The 16740-nt window shown below is 47.8% G+C and overlaps 1 protein-coding gene across 3 annotated transcripts; it reads left to right on the top strand.

Moving 5' to 3' along the window:
- The first annotated feature begins 1149 nt into the window (after positions 1 to 1149).
- Hinfp (histone H4 transcription factor) lies at positions 1150 to 14212 on the top strand. 3 transcript variants are annotated; one of them, XM_028783761.1, is made up of 10 exons: positions 1150 to 1173; positions 4318 to 4498; positions 7217 to 7446; positions 7711 to 7822; positions 8008 to 8160; positions 8596 to 8673; positions 8759 to 8879; positions 8962 to 9100; positions 9177 to 9301; positions 9894 to 14212. In XM_028783761.1, the coding sequence occupies exons 2-10, from the start codon at positions 4327 to 4329 to the stop codon at positions 10306 to 10308; spliced, it is 1545 nt and encodes a 514-aa protein (XP_028639594.1). In that variant the 5' UTR covers positions 1150 to 1173; positions 4318 to 4326; the 3' UTR covers positions 10309 to 14212. The 3 variants fall into 3 exon arrangements, with proteins under 3 accessions (XP_028639594.1, XP_028639595.1, XP_028639596.1); XM_028783763.1 differs by lacking the exon at positions 1150 to 1173 and adding an exon at positions 8380 to 8434 and having other exon boundaries at positions 4317 to 4498; XM_028783762.1 differs by lacking the exons at positions 1150 to 1173; positions 4318 to 4498 and adding an exon at positions 4220 to 4317.
- Positions 14213 to 16740: the final 2528 nt, after the last annotated feature.

Consider the following 16740-nt stretch of genomic DNA (forward strand, 5'->3'; position numbering starts at 1 on the left):
TAGACACATCTGTTCTTCCTCACTGGGTAGTGTAGAATGCAGAGTAGTAAGCACAAATACAATGTATCATAGTAAGAAGAGTCAATTCTCAGGGAAGGGACTGTCTCCATAGAAAACACAAGAATGGCTAGGAAGTCAGTCACATGATTGGAAGTGGGAAGGGGAGACTTTCATTCAGGGGAAAACAAGTGGAACCATAGGAAGTAAACGGAGGCACAGTGTGGTAGGGAAACTGAAATTTGTGTCTGAGGAAATGAGGTCCAAGACACAAGACAGGATTTGTGGTAGGCAGGGCAAAGTTGTTGGCGTTTGGAAATTCTCCATTTGGTTTGGGGCCATTGTACTGAAGGCAACAGAATGCCTTTGAATACACGAGGTGCTGACGTGATCAGGTCTGTTTTTATTAGCGATCATTTTGCTGAACTCTGTGAAAGATGTCTTGTAGAGAAACTGAACACTGGGACATGTTAAATGAGTGTGGAGTTCTGGGATGGGTGTCATTCGTCAAACAGAAGATAAATGAATACGGCTGATCACGTGTTTAAGAAAGAATCCTGGGCTGGGGGTGTGTGGCTATTGGTAGAGTGCTTGTCTAGCAAGCAGAAACCCTTGAATGAATTTTCTAGTGTCACTTAAACTTGGTGAGGTGCCATACTTGGGCAGCAAATACAGGTGAGTCACTGCGAGTTCAAGGTCACCCTGGGGTACGGTACATAAAACCGAGAAGACTAAGAAAAATCAAAGATGGAGGTGGGGCCCCAGTGTAGGCGAACCAGCCAGCCAACTACAGATACTGAGAGTCAGATAGACCGGACCAAACTAGGCGCATGCCCAGTGAGTGGTTGGCGCGAGTGTGCGCAGTAGTGGGAATTCAAGCCTCGAAGCTTCCCGCCTGCGCACAGTCGGGAGCAGGCCCAACCCACTTTTGAAGGAGACGCGAACTTTAGCCACTTCCGGTCGTTCCTCACTCTACCCCCCGGGATTCAGAGCTCTCTCCCGTACGGTTCCCGCCTCTTCCGTGTTTTGGTGCGCACGGGGTCTGACAGACGCAGCGGCCATTGGCTGGCGGTTGACTCGAGAGCAGCGATTGGCTGTCGCTGGTCGTCGCTCAAACGCCTCCGGGTATAAGGTGTGAGGTGGGTGGGACGCTGGGCGACCCAGCGGCGCTGGCAGGTGAGTGAGAGCTCGCTGTCCCGGTACCTTGGCTGCTACGGCGGCTCTCTGGAGCCTGCGGAAGGCCGGGCTTCCTGGATCCGCTCGGGGTGGCATCCGAGCCGGCCTTTCGCCTCCGCGCCATCGGTGTAGGGGTCGTTGCGGCTGGACTCGGTCGGCACCATGCTCTACGCCGCGGATTCCGGGAAGCCCTCCGGGCTGGGCATCTCCGGGCTGGTCTACTTCCTCCTCTGAGTTCTAGCTATACTCCGAAGCTTGGCCCCGGGCCTCAGCGCCCAGGCGAGCCTGCCCACGGGCCTTTCTGTGTCCCGATCGCCTTCGTCGTGCGCTTTGTTTTGGTTGGGGGTGTTCAGCCGTCAGATCCTGGTCTGTGAGTCCTTGTTTTAGGACCTGGGCCTTTCTTCTGGATTATGGCTCGGAGTTCATTGGTGCCTAGCGATACAGTATACTCTCTTACTATTTGTTGATGGGATGGTTTTGTACTTTGACTACTGATGAAATGTCAGGTAGGGATCCTGTGAGTTGTATGCTTCTCCACCCCTTAATTACCGCTCAGAAACAAGGATACTGTAGCTAACCCCTACTGAGCCTCAGTAGTGCGTTAGGTCCACATGGGTTAAGTAATTTAAGATCGCAATTATTTTTGTTTGTTTGTTTGTTTGTTTGTTTTTTTCGAGACAGGGTTTCTTTGTGTAGCCCTGGCTGTCCTGGAACTCACTCTGTAGACCAGGCTAGCCTCGAACTCTCGATCTCAGAAATCCACCTGCCTCTGCCTCCCAAGTGCTGGGATTAAAGGCGTGCCCCACCACCGCCCGGCTTAAGATCACAATTATTTTCCTTCTCCATCCATCCGATTTTCTCTTCAGACAGATACACCCTTACACATAATGTGATGTACGTGGTGCCTTTCTTTTTTTTGAGACCATCTTAACCTTGTGTAGGTTTGGCTGGCCTGAAAGTCTCAAGAGATCCTGTCTCAAAGGCTGGCACCGCCACCTTTATGCCACCACTCTATTTAAAAAAATTAGTGGTGTGAGCGTCTGTGAGTGAAGGGTGGGGATGGGGACACACGCAGGCCAAGGTGTGCAGGTGCAGGGGAGAGTACAGCTTTGTGGCGTGGATTCTTACCCCGTTTATGTGAGTTCCTGGGGTCATACTGGGATTGTCAGGCTAGTGTGACAAGAGCTTTTTTGCCCCCCTACTGAGCCATCTCACTTCTGCAGAATTGTCCCTTTTAGTATCCCTCCTAGAAATTTTACATGGACCTTTCACTTTGTTATCTTTCTTTTTAAATAAATACTTATTATATTAAGGGTATTTAGTAAAGTGTAGACATTGAAGATAGAGTGGAAACAGGTTTCCTTCCGTCAAATGGAGTGTACCTTTTAACATTAGAGGAGTAGTGGAACCAAGCATTCGGTGGGCAAAGCAAAGACAAATTATGACACTGGAAGCCTGACGAGAGGCTAAACGACATAATCCAGTAAGGGGTAGAATGGGCCTGAGTCTTATGTAGACTATATGGAATAAGAATATGGACTTTGGGCTCAGCTTCGGGTTATGTATAAATGACATTTAAATGATGCCTGCCTCATAGTGTTACCAATTACATGATGCAAATAAAACACTTAATATGGGACTAGAGGTGGCTCGGGCAGTAAAGTGCTTGCTTCATAAACATCAGGAGGCCCTCGGTTTGATCTCCAGAGCCCACATTAAAAAAACCAAAAAGTCCAATGGCTGGGAGGGAGTTGTGGCACAGGCATTTAATCCTAGCATTTGGGAAGCAGAGACAGGCGGGTCAAGGGCAGCTTGGTCTGCACAATTCAAGACAGCTGGAGACCTTGTCTCGTAAAAAGGCCAGTGAGTGCTTGTGATCCTAGTGTTGGGAAGTAGAGACTGGAGGCTCCTTGGAGCTCTCTGGTCAGCCAGTCTAGCCTACGGTGAGCTCCAGGGCAAGGAGAAACTCTATCAAAAGCAAGCAAACAAAGCCCTCAGGCAGTTGATTCTTGAGAAACCACAGAGCCCTCCCCACCGACTCCCAAACAGGCACACATAATAGATAACACACACATACACACAGTGCTTACCATGGCTAAGTGTGTGTGGTGGCACAAACTTGTAATTTCAGCAGTTACTTGGGAGTCTGAGGCAGGAGGATTGTAGCAAACTAGACTATAGAGTGAGTTTAAGGCCCACATGGGCCACTTAGGGAAACCCTGTCCCAAATACCATGTAGTATAAAGTCCTAGGTTCCAACCTCAATACCAAAAACAATCAAAACAAGAACAAAATAGTATTTTTGTGATGACTTTTAAAAAAGCTTGATCATTTTTTCTTTCCTATGCAATGGTGTTTTCATGAACATATGTCTGTGTGAGAGTATTAGATCTCTTGGAATTAGAATTACAGACATTTGTAAGTCATCATGTGGGAATTGAACCGAGATCTTCTGGAAGAACAGCCAGTGCTACTAATCACTGAGCCGTCTCTCCAGCCCCTTGAGATTTATTTTAACTTTAATGTGTATGGGTGTTTTATCTGTATGGATGTCTGCATCACATGCCTGCAGTGCCCTCAGGAAGAAGAGGGTGTTGTATCCCCTGGAACTGGAGTTATGGATGGTTGTGAGGAGCCATATAGTTGTTCCCTAGAAGAGTAGTCTGGTCTCTTAACCAGAGCCATTTCTCCAGCTCCGTTCAACAAGATAGTATTGTGTTCTGATACTCAGTGAGTGTGATACTCCAGACAGAAAGTTTGTTATCCCCATTTTGGCCCAGACCTCACATGTGGCAGGTGGTGGGCAGCAGAATCTGGGTTTCAGCTTTGGTGTCTTTCTTTGAAACTGAGCATTGTTCTGTCTCCCATGGGAATATGCTCTGAAGCTATATGAGAAAATGTCTGTTAAAGTCCTTAGCTTAGCACTTGGCCCATGTTCAGTATTATTCTCTCTTCCCAGGAAGCCAGGCAGCCTCTAGAGCTTGAGAAACTGCTGGTCCATCCCTACTGGAAAAAAAAAAAACAAAACAAAACCATGAGATCCTGAAAAATACCTGCTGGGCTCAGTGGGCTGCTCGCCTGCGTCTGCCTCCAGCAGCACTGGAATACAGTCTTAAGATCTGGATTTCTTCCTCTTCCTCTAAGGTAAAGGCCATGTCACCTCCTGGAAAAGTTCCCCGGAAGGAAAACCTGGGGCTCCAGTGTGAGTGGGGGTCCTGCTCCTTTGTGTGCTCGGCCATGGAGGAATTCTTCGACCATGTCACTCAGCACCTGCAGCAGCACATTCATGGCTCTAAGGAGGAAGAAGAGGAGGAGGACCCACTTGGTAAGGGGCAGGAAGGAGCTCGAGGGTGGTGTGAATCCGACTCCTAGAGAAAGGACAGTTGAGGAAACAGTAGTTTCTTATCCTCCCCCCGGCCCCCAGCCCCTGGTTTTCTTTTTCAAGACAGGGTTTCTCTGTGTAGCCCTGGTTGTCCTGGAGCTCATTTTGTAGACCAAGCTAGCCTCAAACTCTTGCCTCTGAGGTCCACTTGCCTCTGCCTCTTGAATACTGGGATTAAAGACACGTACACCACACCTAGCTTTTCTTTTTTTTTTTTTTTTTTTTTTTTAGTTACTTTATTTTTTATTTCATGTGCATTGGTATTTTGCCTGCGTTATGTCTGTATGAGGATGTTGGATCTCCAGGAGCTAGAGTTAGAGAAAGCAGTGAGTTGCTATGGGTGCTGGGAATGGATCCCAGGACCTCTGGAAGGGTAGCCGTCGTAACCACTGAGCTGTCTCTCCAGCCTTCTGAGGCATATTTTCTTAATTATACTTTCTTCATTCATAAAAGTATTATAAAGTCATCTCTAGAGAATTCAGTCAACAGGGGTGTAAAGGATGACTCCAGCAGCAGGCGTTTGTGATTTTGTGTGTCTATATGTGTCCGCGCATGCGTGCCATGGGTCAAGTGTGGAGATCACAGGTCACTTCTGGGAATAGGCTCCATTGGGCTTGATACAAGCTCCTTTACCTGCTAAACATCTTGCTGGACCTCTTCCCTTAAACATTCTTTCTGGGAGTGGGAACACACATTTATATATTTGTGTGTGTGGTGTGTGAGCTCACCGTGGTGTATGTTTGGGGTCAGACAACAACTGTGGGAGTCTATCCTTTCCTCCCACTGTGTGGGTTCTGGCGGTCAAAACTCAAGAGTATTAAGCTTGGGAATAAATAAGTACCATTCCCTGCTGAGTCTCCATCCTCCCTCCTTCCCTCCCGCCCACTCACTCACCCTTGTTTTTATTTTTTGAGACAGGACTCACTTTTGAATTCTTGGGTGGCCTAGAATTCACTTTGTAGAGCATGCTTGCCTTGAATTCATAGAAATCTGAGTGAATTAAAGGTGTACCTTGCCTGTGCGTCCCAAGTACTGGGACGAAAGGCTCCTGTCACTGTGCCCAGCCTCCCTTTTCCCTTTTTATTAACTTACTTATATTTTTTGTTTAGATTTATTTATTTTGTTTTATTTATCTTACCTTCATGTATATATGTGCACCATGAGTGCCTGGGGCCTGCAGAGGCCAGGGAAGGATACTGGATCCCCTTGAATTACGAATGGTTATGAGCCATCATGTGGAGGCCAAACTCAGGACCTCTGCAAGAGCAGCAAGTAGTCTTAACAGATGAGCCATCTCCTGTCCCTGTGTACTTCTGAGACAAATCTCATTAATTCAGGCTAGCCTCATCCCCCCTGAAGTCCTCCTGCTGTAGCCTCCAAATGCTGGAATCACTAGCACGAGCCACCACACAGTGTTTGGAGCACGTTTATATCATAACTACTCACCATAGCTAAGAAGATAGTTGAAGAGTTTTATTCAGGATACTCAGACATGCTCCTCTTCTGTTACTCTTCTTCTCTTTCTTTGAAAGAGTCTCCTGTAGCCCTGACTGACCTCAAAGTTACTATGTAGCTAAGGTTGATCTTCAAGTCCTGATCTGCTGAGGATGCTGGGATTATAGTTACATATGGCACCTGTTTACAAAGTCAAATAATACACAAAAATGAAATTAAAGAATGGTTTTATTTTCTAAAGATTCAGCTTTTTAAAATAAGCAGATTCCTGTGAAATGTTGACAGTGTGGTACTTAGAGGTGCAGAAGAGACAGGAAATAGGTTGGAATGGATAATGGGCCTGTCTTGACGTAAGCAGCTTAGAAGGAAAAGAGAACTGGAGAGTCCCTGTCTTCCTCATGGACCATGAGAAATGGAGGAGAGGTGTGTTTGCCAAGGATACCCTAACTCATTCTCCCTAGGTCCCTGGCTCAGGCCTCAGACATGCTGGTAAGCTCAGCTTACACTACTCCCTCTTTTACATTGACTCTTCTTTTTGTTTGTTTGTTTGGTTTTTTGAGACAGGGTTTCTCTGTGTAGTCCTGGCTGTCCTGGAACTCTCTCTGTAGACCAGGCTGGCCTCGAACTCAGAAATCTGCCTGTCTCTGCCTCCCAAGTGCTGGGATTAAAGGCGTGTGCCACCACCGCCCGGCTTACATTGACTCTTAAAAGAGGAACTCTTCAACTTCAGTCAGCATCAAGTTACTTCTGTTGTTTGTAGCAGGGTCTTCCTCTGTAGTCCAGGTTGGCCTGGGAATCATGGCGCTTTGCCAGCCTGCCTCTATCCTGGTCTTTTAGATAAGAGCCAGCACCTCCAGCTCTGGGTGATGTTTGTCTGGTACCACATACCTTACACATTCTAGTACCACATACCTTACCACATACCTTACACATACATACCTTACCCCATTCCCCTTGCCACCAGCTGCAGTTGTGTATGTGTGGTGAGTTAGCCCTTTCTGACTGAAGGCCCTGTGAAGACAAGGACTGGGACTCCTGCCTCCTCAGGATGGCCACAATCCCCGACTCAGCTGACAGTCATTAAGTACCGTGTCATGGTGGATGAACACCTGGTTCATCCCTGGTCAGAGTCCTCCTTAATGTCTGAAATGGAAAGTTAACTGAGCTGGGAAAGTGTCAGACTATTCCTTGTATTCCTTTCTGCAGAGGAAGAGTTCTCCTGCTTGTGGCAGGAGTGTGGCTTTTGCTCTCTGGACAGTTCTGCCGACCTCATCCGCCATGTCTACTTCCACTGCTACCACACCAAGCTGAAACAGTGGGGACTGCAAGCTTTACAGAGCCAGGCTGACCTCAGCCCCTGCATCCTGGACTTCCAGAGCCGGAACGTCATCCCCGACATCCCTGACCATTTCCTGTGCCTATGGGAGCATTGCGAGGTCAGCAGACAGTGCAGACATAGCCAGACTGGGGTGGAAGGAAGCTGGGGACCTTGACTCAAGATACTTAACTCTTTCTGGGGTGCCTTAGATTTCTGAGACTCCTGCTATAGCATATCCCATCTATTCTTGTGTAACTCCTTTGTTTGAAAACTTTGCTGTTCCCACAAGTTAATTTGGGGGAGAGCAAGAAGCTCCCCTTTGGACATGGGTGAGAGTCCCTGTAACCACTCTCAGTCCTCACCCCAAGTTGCCCTGGCACAGAGTGTCTTCGACAATCCTGAGTGGTTCTATCGGCACGTGGATGCGCACAGCCTGTGCTGTGAATACCAAGCTGTCAGCAAGGACAACCATGTGGTGCTGTGTGGCTGGAAAGGTAGGGCCACCCCTCTGCTCTGGTCTCTGCTTGAACCTCTGGAGGTGTAACAGTCTAGAGGATCCAGGGATGGGACCAATTCCTGCAAGACTAAGCAGGCTACTGGCTGGAGAAACTTGGGGGTTCCAGAGCCAAGCTGGGGAAGGGTATTTAAGGATGGAACATGATCAGATCTTCCTTCCCAGGCTGTACCTGTACATTCAAGGACCGCTGTAAGCTCCGAGAACACCTCCGCAGCCACACCCAGGAGAAGGTGGTCGCCTGTCCCACCTGTGGGGGCATGTTTGCCAACAATACCAAGTTCTTAGATCACATCCGTCGCCAGACCTCATTGGATCGTAAGAAGTTGGAGAGGAGAGGGAGGGTGTGGGCTGTCCTACTTGAAGTGAGGGCGAGGGCATTTTCCCAGGGGAGGTGGCTCTGCTGAAATCTGTACCCTGGCTCTCTTCCCCTTTGGGGATCAGGCACCTCCTAGCGTTCACTGTTTTCAGCATCAGTTACCTCAGGAATCCTCACAACAGCCCCATGAGGTAGGCTTCTTATTCCCCTTTTTACAGATGAGGAAACTGAGGCTCAGAGAGCTTAAATCACTTACCTGAGATCATACAGCTAGTAAGTGGTAAAGCTGGGGTTGTAACTCAGGTCTGGACTCCAGATCCCATCGGTAGCTTCCCTTTGCTCCTTGGGTGGCTCCCTTGTGTTTGGGACGGCTCCCCTCTCCTCTGCCCTTCACTGTTCTCTTCAGTCCCTTTGTTCTGCCCACTCCACCCCAGAGCAGCGTTTCCAGTGCTCCCACTGTTCCAAGAGATTTGCCACAGAGAGGCTCTTGCGTGACCACATGCGGAACCATGGTGAGTGGCCTGCACCCAAGCCTTCCTGCTTTCCTCTCAAGGTCCCTTTGAGTCCGTAGCTCATGGCCTCTTCTCTGCTCCTCAGTGAATCACTATAAATGCCCTTTGTGCGACATGACCTGCCCACTGCCTTCTTCCCTCCGGAATCACATGCGCTTCCGACACAGTGAAGACCGGCCCTTTAAATGTGACTGCTGTGACTACAGGTAAGGGGACCCTGGGTACAGATACAAGGCCCGAGTTTCAGGGTTCCCTATGCCCCCCACCCCTCCTGATTTCTCTTTGCAGCTGTAAGAATCTGATTGATCTCCGGAAGCACCTGGACACCCACAGCAAGGAGTCCGCCTACAGGTGTGAGTTTGAGAACTGCACTTTCAGTGCGCGCTCGCTCAGCTCTGTCAAGTCCCATCACCGCAGAGTACATGAAGTGAGTGGCTGCTGGGGGAGGGCTGGCCGGAGTGGGAGTGACGAGCTGACCTCATTTCCTCCTCCCTTCTTGTCAGGGAGACTCGGAGCCAAGGTACAAGTGTCACGTCTGTGACAAGTGCTTCACACGTGGCAACAACCTCACCGTGCACCTTCGCAAGAAGCACCAGTTCAAGTGGCCCTCGGGACACCCTCGTTTTCGGTAAGTCAGTCTTTCCCCACAGATGTCTACACTCCCCCTGGTTTGTTCCTGTTTGTGTTCCTCCAGAGGTCAGGGCGTGACTTGATTACCTTTATGTGGTTCAGATAGTGACCTCAGATCATCAGGCATACGTGGCAAGCATTTTAGACGTCTGGCCTTGACTTTATAGAGATCCCTCAGTCTCTCTGCCTCTGAGATGAAAGGCGTGCACCACAATGCGGGGCTGAGCGTCCAATGCGAAGCTGAGCTTCAGACTCAGCAGGTAGTGCTATAGTTCCTGAGCTGGAGGCAGAGTTACAGGCCCAGTGAGGCTCCTGCCCTCAGCTCCACCACGGCCTTCTCATACACGGCTGACACTGGCTTGTTACAGAGCTCATCGGACTCGGGACTGGGTGGGCCTTCAGCATTAGTTTTTCCATTTTCAGCCCTCTCCTCTGAACTTTATTCTACAGAGTCCATTAAAACCCTTTTCTTACTCTTCAGTTCTATCACATAGACTCCTAAGACTTCTTCCAGGTAGCGTATTTATATGTTTGCCCTCTGTCTGCAGGCAGTTTGTCCATCCTCTGCTGTCTGCTACCTTCTCCTCCAGGTACAAGGAGCACGAGGACGGCTACATGCGACTCCAGCTAGTTCGCTACGAAAGTGTGGAGCTGACCCAGCAGTTGCTGCAGCAGCTACAAGAAGGGTCAGACCCAGGCCTGGCTCTGAGTGACAGCAGCCTACAGGGCATTGTTCTAGAAACGGTGCTAGGGGAGCAAGGACCCGAGGAAGAGACCGAAGAGGAAGGTAGGGTTGTTGAGGGAGCAGCCCTCTCAGCTTCTCAGGACAACCCCAGTTCTGCCATTCATATGGTCAGTCAGACAGACACCCAAGGCCAGCAAGACATTGTCTACTATGTACTGTCTGAAGCCCCAGGAAAGCCCCCACCAGTCTCCGAAACTCCCTCAAGAGAGATGGAAAAGCTTCAAGGAGTACCTGAGGAGCCAGAGGTCCAGATGGGCTGAGGCTGCAGAGCCTGGCCGGTCCTACTCCAGGTCTTGGAGTTTGCGCCAGGCAGGAAGCAGTGTCCCGTATGCAGTCTTTGTTCCTGGATGGCTTTAGAAGTGGTGCCGAGAACAGTGTGCTTCCTCTGACTCAGGAGGCATCATGGGATGGCTTTAGAAGTGGTGCTGAGGACAGTGTGCTTCCTCTGACTCAGGAGGCATCATGCCATAGACTCTGGGGACTTGGATTCATTGAGGAAACCCTACATTTATGTTCTCGTTGGAGAAGCTGTTAACAGGTTTCAGCGTACTCCCTTGGCATGCTAGACAGTAAATACTTAGTCTGCGTCCATTCCAGTCTCCAGGGGTCCATCAATCCCATCCATCCAGGGACGACTGTTCCTTACGAGGGCTGTTTCCTCACTGTAAGTTAAGCATTGAGAACCAGGTGCCATTTATCTCAAGGTTTCCTTTTACATTCCAGAGACACTTGTTATCTTCAGGGACAGGATTAAAGATATTGTGTACGTGTGACAGTTGTCTTATTGGGAATAAAAGAAACACTTGGACTGTTACTTATTCCCCATGTTTGATGGCAGTTAACTAAGTAACAGATACAGCTGCCTAGAAGTAGAGCTGAATAATTAGGCTTCTCCCTTTAGTGATGAGGATGGGTTCTTTAACTGTCCTGTACCCATTTAGTGGAGGAGGTCCACTTCCTCCAGAGCACCTTCCACCTCTGTGGAAGGAAGCTCCGTGTACTGGCCCTGAGTGAATGCTAGCAGTGTTACAGGATGGATACAAATGGCACCCGGACTGCACCCTCAGTTCTAATTAGAATCCTGTGCCTCTAGGGTAGGTTGGGGTGTGGGACTGCAAAAGAATCTGGAGTGGAGGTGGGTCAGGAAGTCACTCCAGAGAATGCCAAGTACTCAAGGGCCAGGAGTCAAGCTAGAAAATTATGTGTCTGTACAGTTTCCTACAGAGTGGATCTATTTTGATAAGCTTATCATATATGTTCATTTTTGTGTGTATGTGTCTCTGAGTGTTTTGCCTTCATGTATGTAAGTATACCACACTCAAGCAGTGTCTGTGCAGGTAAAAAGAGGGTGATCAATCCTCTGGAACTGAAGCTACGGACAGGTGGGTGCCGGAAGCTGAATGTGGATCTTTGCGAGGGCAACAAGTGCTCTAAACTGCTTAGCCATCTCTCCACCCTCTTCTGTTGTGGTCTTGAAGTTGAAATTCCTTAAAAGAAGAACCATTCTTTTTTTTTCACAGTTGAAAAACATTAGGTGTAGTGGCACTTAGCTTTAGTTTTAACATTAGGAGGCAGAGGCAGGCATGGGATTGCTGAGGTTAAGGCCAGTCTGGTCTACAGAGTGAGTTCCAGAATAGCCAGGGCTATACGGAGAAATCCTGTCTCAAGAAACTTAAAAAAAAAAAAAAAAAAAGTGTAGTATATGTGTGAGTGGACACAGGTCTGCAGGTACATGGTATATGTAAACTCACCTGTTGGCTCGACTGGTTGGCCAGTGAGCTCCATGCCTTTCTCTGCTGCTGCCCAGCACTAGGTTACTGACACCATCTTGTGTATAGCTTTTATGTAAATGTTGGGTATCTGGACTCAGATCCTTGTGCTTGTAGAGCAAAGCACTACTGACCCTGACCATCCCCACTGGTACCTACTGACCGAGCCATCCCCATAACCCCTGTTCATCCGTTCTTGAGCATATTGCCTGTTTGTTGTCTCTGTCAGTCGTATAAAGGGAATACTCTCAGGGGCCTTAGCTACTCTACAAGGATGAAGCCTTCCTAAGCTGTCCAGGTAACTATGTCTAATTCCACCACCGCAACCACCTATGCTTAGCAGGATCTCCCTGGGCGCCTCTGACTTGGGCCTTCTGTCTTGTCCTTTGTAAACAAGGCCCTGGCATTCATTCCCAGCTCTTTGCTAAAAAGATAAAGAAAGGAGCTGGACAGTGGTGGTGCACGCCTTTAATCCCATCACTTAAAAACAGCCAAGTGGATCTCTGTGAATTCAAGGATAGCCTGGTTCATAGAGTTCCAGGACAGCCAGGGCTACACAGAGATCCTGTCTTGGGGTAAGAGTGGGGGGTAATACAGACTGATTTTTTTTTCTTTTAAGTTTTACTTTGAGAGGCAGGGCTTCAGATTTTTTGGTTATCTTCCTGCCCCTGCTTCCTAGGTGCTGGGATTACAAGTATGTACCGCCATACTCAGCTCCTGATTTCTTATTGCAAAAACTGCCTGTTACAGAGGGGTGGTGGTGCACACCTTAATGCCAGCATTCAGGAGAGTCCAGCACATGAGTTGGAGACTAGCCTGGTCTATGTTCCAGGACATCCAGGGCTGTGCAGAGAGAGCCTGTCTCAAACAAATAGATGGCCTTTAAAAGCTGCCTAATACAGGTAGAATTAGTAAAGAAAAAAAAAGATTTTATTATCAATTTCTATTGAGTCTTGCTATAACTTAGATTACTAAAAACACAAAGATAAGAACTTGGGACTTTGCTGGAGGGCCTTGCAGGCAGGACAAGCAGTGACAGAGAGCCAGAGTCAGAAGTGAGGCTTGGGGTGGAGCTCAGGAAGATCCTGTTTAGCGTGGAAAATGACGGTGGGGACGGTTGAATTAGACATAGTAACGTGTAGAAGTTCGGAAAGACGATCCAGGAAGAGACTTCCTCCTAACCAATAACAAAATGAAGGCAGCCCTAGGATTCCAGTGCCTCATTTTCTCATGAGCATAAGTAGCTGGAATTGAAAATATTGAACCCTAACTTCCATGGTGTTTGAAGGGTTTGGTGCGATGGGAATACCAGGGAACTCAGGAGTTAGGAGCCAGTGTGCTGCTTCTGTGGGACAAGTCCACAACCTCAGAAGAGCACTTGACTATTACATGAATGAATACACTGCTCAGGCCTGGAGTAAATGAGGAGCATGGTCCTTTGTGTATTGTAGCAGGAAGAGGTGAAAAAAATCATCCCCAGACCATGCTGGGAACTGAACTCAGGTCCTCTGGATGCAAAAGAGATGAGCCAAAGGGTATTGTGAGACTTCAAGTTCTACTGAGGGAAGGGAGGTAAAGAAACAGACTTTGGTTAAGACCAGCCTTATCATATTTACCTCGAAAAGCTATAAGTTTAGTTTCCAGTTGTGATAGTTAATTGTCAACTTGACCTAATCTAGAATCCCCTGGGAAGAGAGTCTCATTGAGAGACTGTCCTAGACCGGGCTGACCCATTGTGGGCATGTCTGTGTGGGATTATCTTGATTGTGTTGAGGTAAGAAGACCCACCCGCTGTGGGTGGCACCATTTCCTGGGCAGGCAGAGCTGTAGTGTAGAGACAGCTGAACACTAGTAGGAATGTGTGTATTGGTCCTCTGCTCTTGACTGGATGTGTGTCAAGTTCCTGACACTTTACTGCTCTGTAGTCTATAACTTGGAATTATGAGCCTAATAGAACCTTTGTCCCTTAAAGTGCTGTTCGAAGGATATTTGTCACAGCAACAGAAATGAAACTAATACACAGTAACATATATATGGACTGCAGAGGTAGCTCAGTGGTTAAGAGCACTTGCTGTTCTTCCAGAGGATTCAGGAGATCTGATGCCCTCTACTGGCCTCTGTGAGCATGAAACATGCATGTGGTACACAGATATACATGCAGGCAAAACACACATACACATAAATAAAAATCCTAAAAGACAGAAAGGCTTTTGTACAGAACTTGACATTCTGCAGTTTAAGAGAACCCCTCCCTTCCTATCAAAGGAAATAATACCACATAACAGAAGAGGGAAAAATGCTGCTTCCGGGGCCATGAATGGAGCTCAATGATAGAACACTTGTCTCAATGATAGAACACTTGTTTAAATGCTTGATTAAATTACTTTATGTTGGACCTGGGTGTGGTGGTGCCTTTAATCCCAGTAGAGCTCTGCCTGGGCTACACAGAGATGGCCTGTCTCAAAAACTAGCATTCTTTTATGTTGTATGTCAGTCTCTGTTGCTATAACAACAACAAATAGAGGAACCTATGAGATATACAAGGCAGAAAGAGTTTATTTCAGCTCAGTTTTTAGTGGTTTCAGGCCAGGCCTGCAGTTGTTTCTGGGCCTATGGTGAGAAATCATCCTGCAGGGAGAGTGAGAGAGGGGAACTGCTCTGCTATGGTGGCCAGGGACTGTCAGGACAGGGACAAGATACTCTATTTAAAAGCAAAACTCTGAAGATCATCATGCCAGAGTTTGCCTGTGTTTGGGAGCCAAGGAAGAGAGGATGAACTTTGCTGCTGCACTGTAGAAGGGAGGAAGCTCTCTCCTTTTGGTCACCCACTTTCTGTTCTGAACAGTACCTCCCCAAGTGTCCAGCAGAGAATCCTCTCCTTGACAGATTTAAAAGTCTTGAATTGAGCCATTCAGTGGGGAAGAAAGATCAGGGTGCTGGAAACAGAACCAGGTCATTCCCACGTCTCTAGTCTATGGATCCCACAGGACCCCACCACGCTCCTTCCCATAGAGCTTACCAACTGCTCACACAAATCCTTGTCCAGAGCAGCCTGTTGCTTAGATTAAGGCCCAGCTCTAAGCTGAGATGAGAAGTAGCAACTGTGCATGTCTGGCCATAGGAAATCTGCCCTGGTAAGAAACTGCCTAGACGGGGGTAGTGGGGAGGGCTGAGTAGGGATGGGAGGATTCTCTGGGGGGGGAAAAAGGATAAATCTTAGGGAATAGGCAGCTCCATATTTGGGGAAGTGGGGGAGATCCATTTGGACACTAAAAAAAGTCTGTCACATGCTAGCTTTGTTCTAAGGAAGATGAGGTCTATACTAAGCAAAGACCCACTCTATATACTAAGTCAGAAACCTTGGGAGTGGAACCCAGCACTGAGTCTTTAGCCTTCCAGAGGATTTAGGTGAACACTAAAGTCTAACAACCACTGGTGGTAAGTTACAAGGTCTATTGAGGTGTGCAATAAATGTGGCTTCTCTTTTGCCAAGAAGTGGGTGAGGTATTGTTCTGGAGAAAGAAAATGATCCTGAATCATGGACATCATGCCCCCCTCCCCGGTGCTGTGTGGTCTAGTGTTAATCAAAAGGCTAGCCTTGAACTCAGGATCCTCATGCAGTGCCAGGACTGTGACATGTGCCTCCATGCCTGGCCAGTTATGCTTCGTGTTTACCATCTTCATGGTCCTGCTGAGGCTTAGAGATGGGGAATCTGCTTAAGAGAAGAGTCAGTGGGGTTGGGGCGGTGCGGGTGGAGAGGGATGGTCAACAGGCACAGTGTGCAATAGTACAAGCTTTCGTATGCAGTGCTGGGGGTTGAGCCACTGAATTGTACCCTCAGCCCTGGGAGAACAATTTCTGACGTGTTACTACTGTGTGGGTTACTGTATGTAGGTGCCAGTAATTGGATACTTCAAAATAGCTAGTAGGTTGGATATTCCCAACAAAAAGAAGTGATAAATATGTGGGAAGATAATATATGCTATCCTCTAGTGTGGGAGTGTCAGTAAGAATGACCCTCCCGTAGGCTCATATATTTGAATGCTTAGTCACCAGGAAGTGGCGCTGTTTAAGAAGGATTAGGAGGTGTGGCCTTGTTGGAAGAAGTATGTCACTAGGGGTGGGCTCGGAGGTATCTCTCAGAATTTCTCCAGCACCACACCCCCCTTCTTCCTTCCCCCCTCCTGAGCCCCGAGCTCTCTGCCATGATGAGAATGGACTGAACCTCTGAAACTGTAAGGAAGTCCCCAATTAAATGCTTTCTTTTATAAGAGTTGCCTTGGTCATGGTGTCTCTTCACAGCAATGGAAAAATGGCTAAGACGTCTGGTAAGATCAGTACACATTGGAATACTGGGCTGGTGAACTGCAGGCTTGGTAAGCTTGGTAGCCTGAGGGTCTGATCTGATCCTTGAAACGCACAGTGGAAAAAAAGGGATTCCTAAAAATTGTCCTCTGGCTGGGCAGTGGTGGTGCATGCCTTTAATCCCAGCACTTGGGAGGCAGAGGCAGGTGGATTTCTGAGTTTGAGGCCAGCCTGGTCTACAGAGTGAGTTCCAGGACAACCAGGGCTATAAAGAGAAACCCTGTCTCGAAAAAAAAAAACAAAAATAAATGAATAAAATTGTCCTCTGACCTCCACATGAGCATCCTGGCAAAGGAACATGCATATACTTACATAACAAATAAATTTTAAAAATTTAGATATGGTAGATATTATTTATTCATTAAACTTGGGCTATGTGGGGCTCTGAAGTCCACTTGTGAATAAGATTCTGGAATGACCAGTTAGCAGAATAAGTAAAACCAAGGACTTTGGATTTCAAACCTGTCCTTTGGATTTGCTATGCCTGACACTTTGGCATAGTGTTTAATCTTACTATTTCTCAGTTTCTTTTCTCCAAAAGAAGGTGTAAAAACCCT

This window comes from Grammomys surdaster, unplaced genomic scaffold (genome assembly GCF_004785775.1).
Source record: "Grammomys surdaster isolate TR1022 unplaced genomic scaffold, NIH_TR_1.0 1164, whole genome shotgun sequence".
Classification (NCBI taxonomy): Eukaryota; Metazoa; Chordata; class Mammalia; order Rodentia; family Muridae; genus Grammomys; species Grammomys surdaster.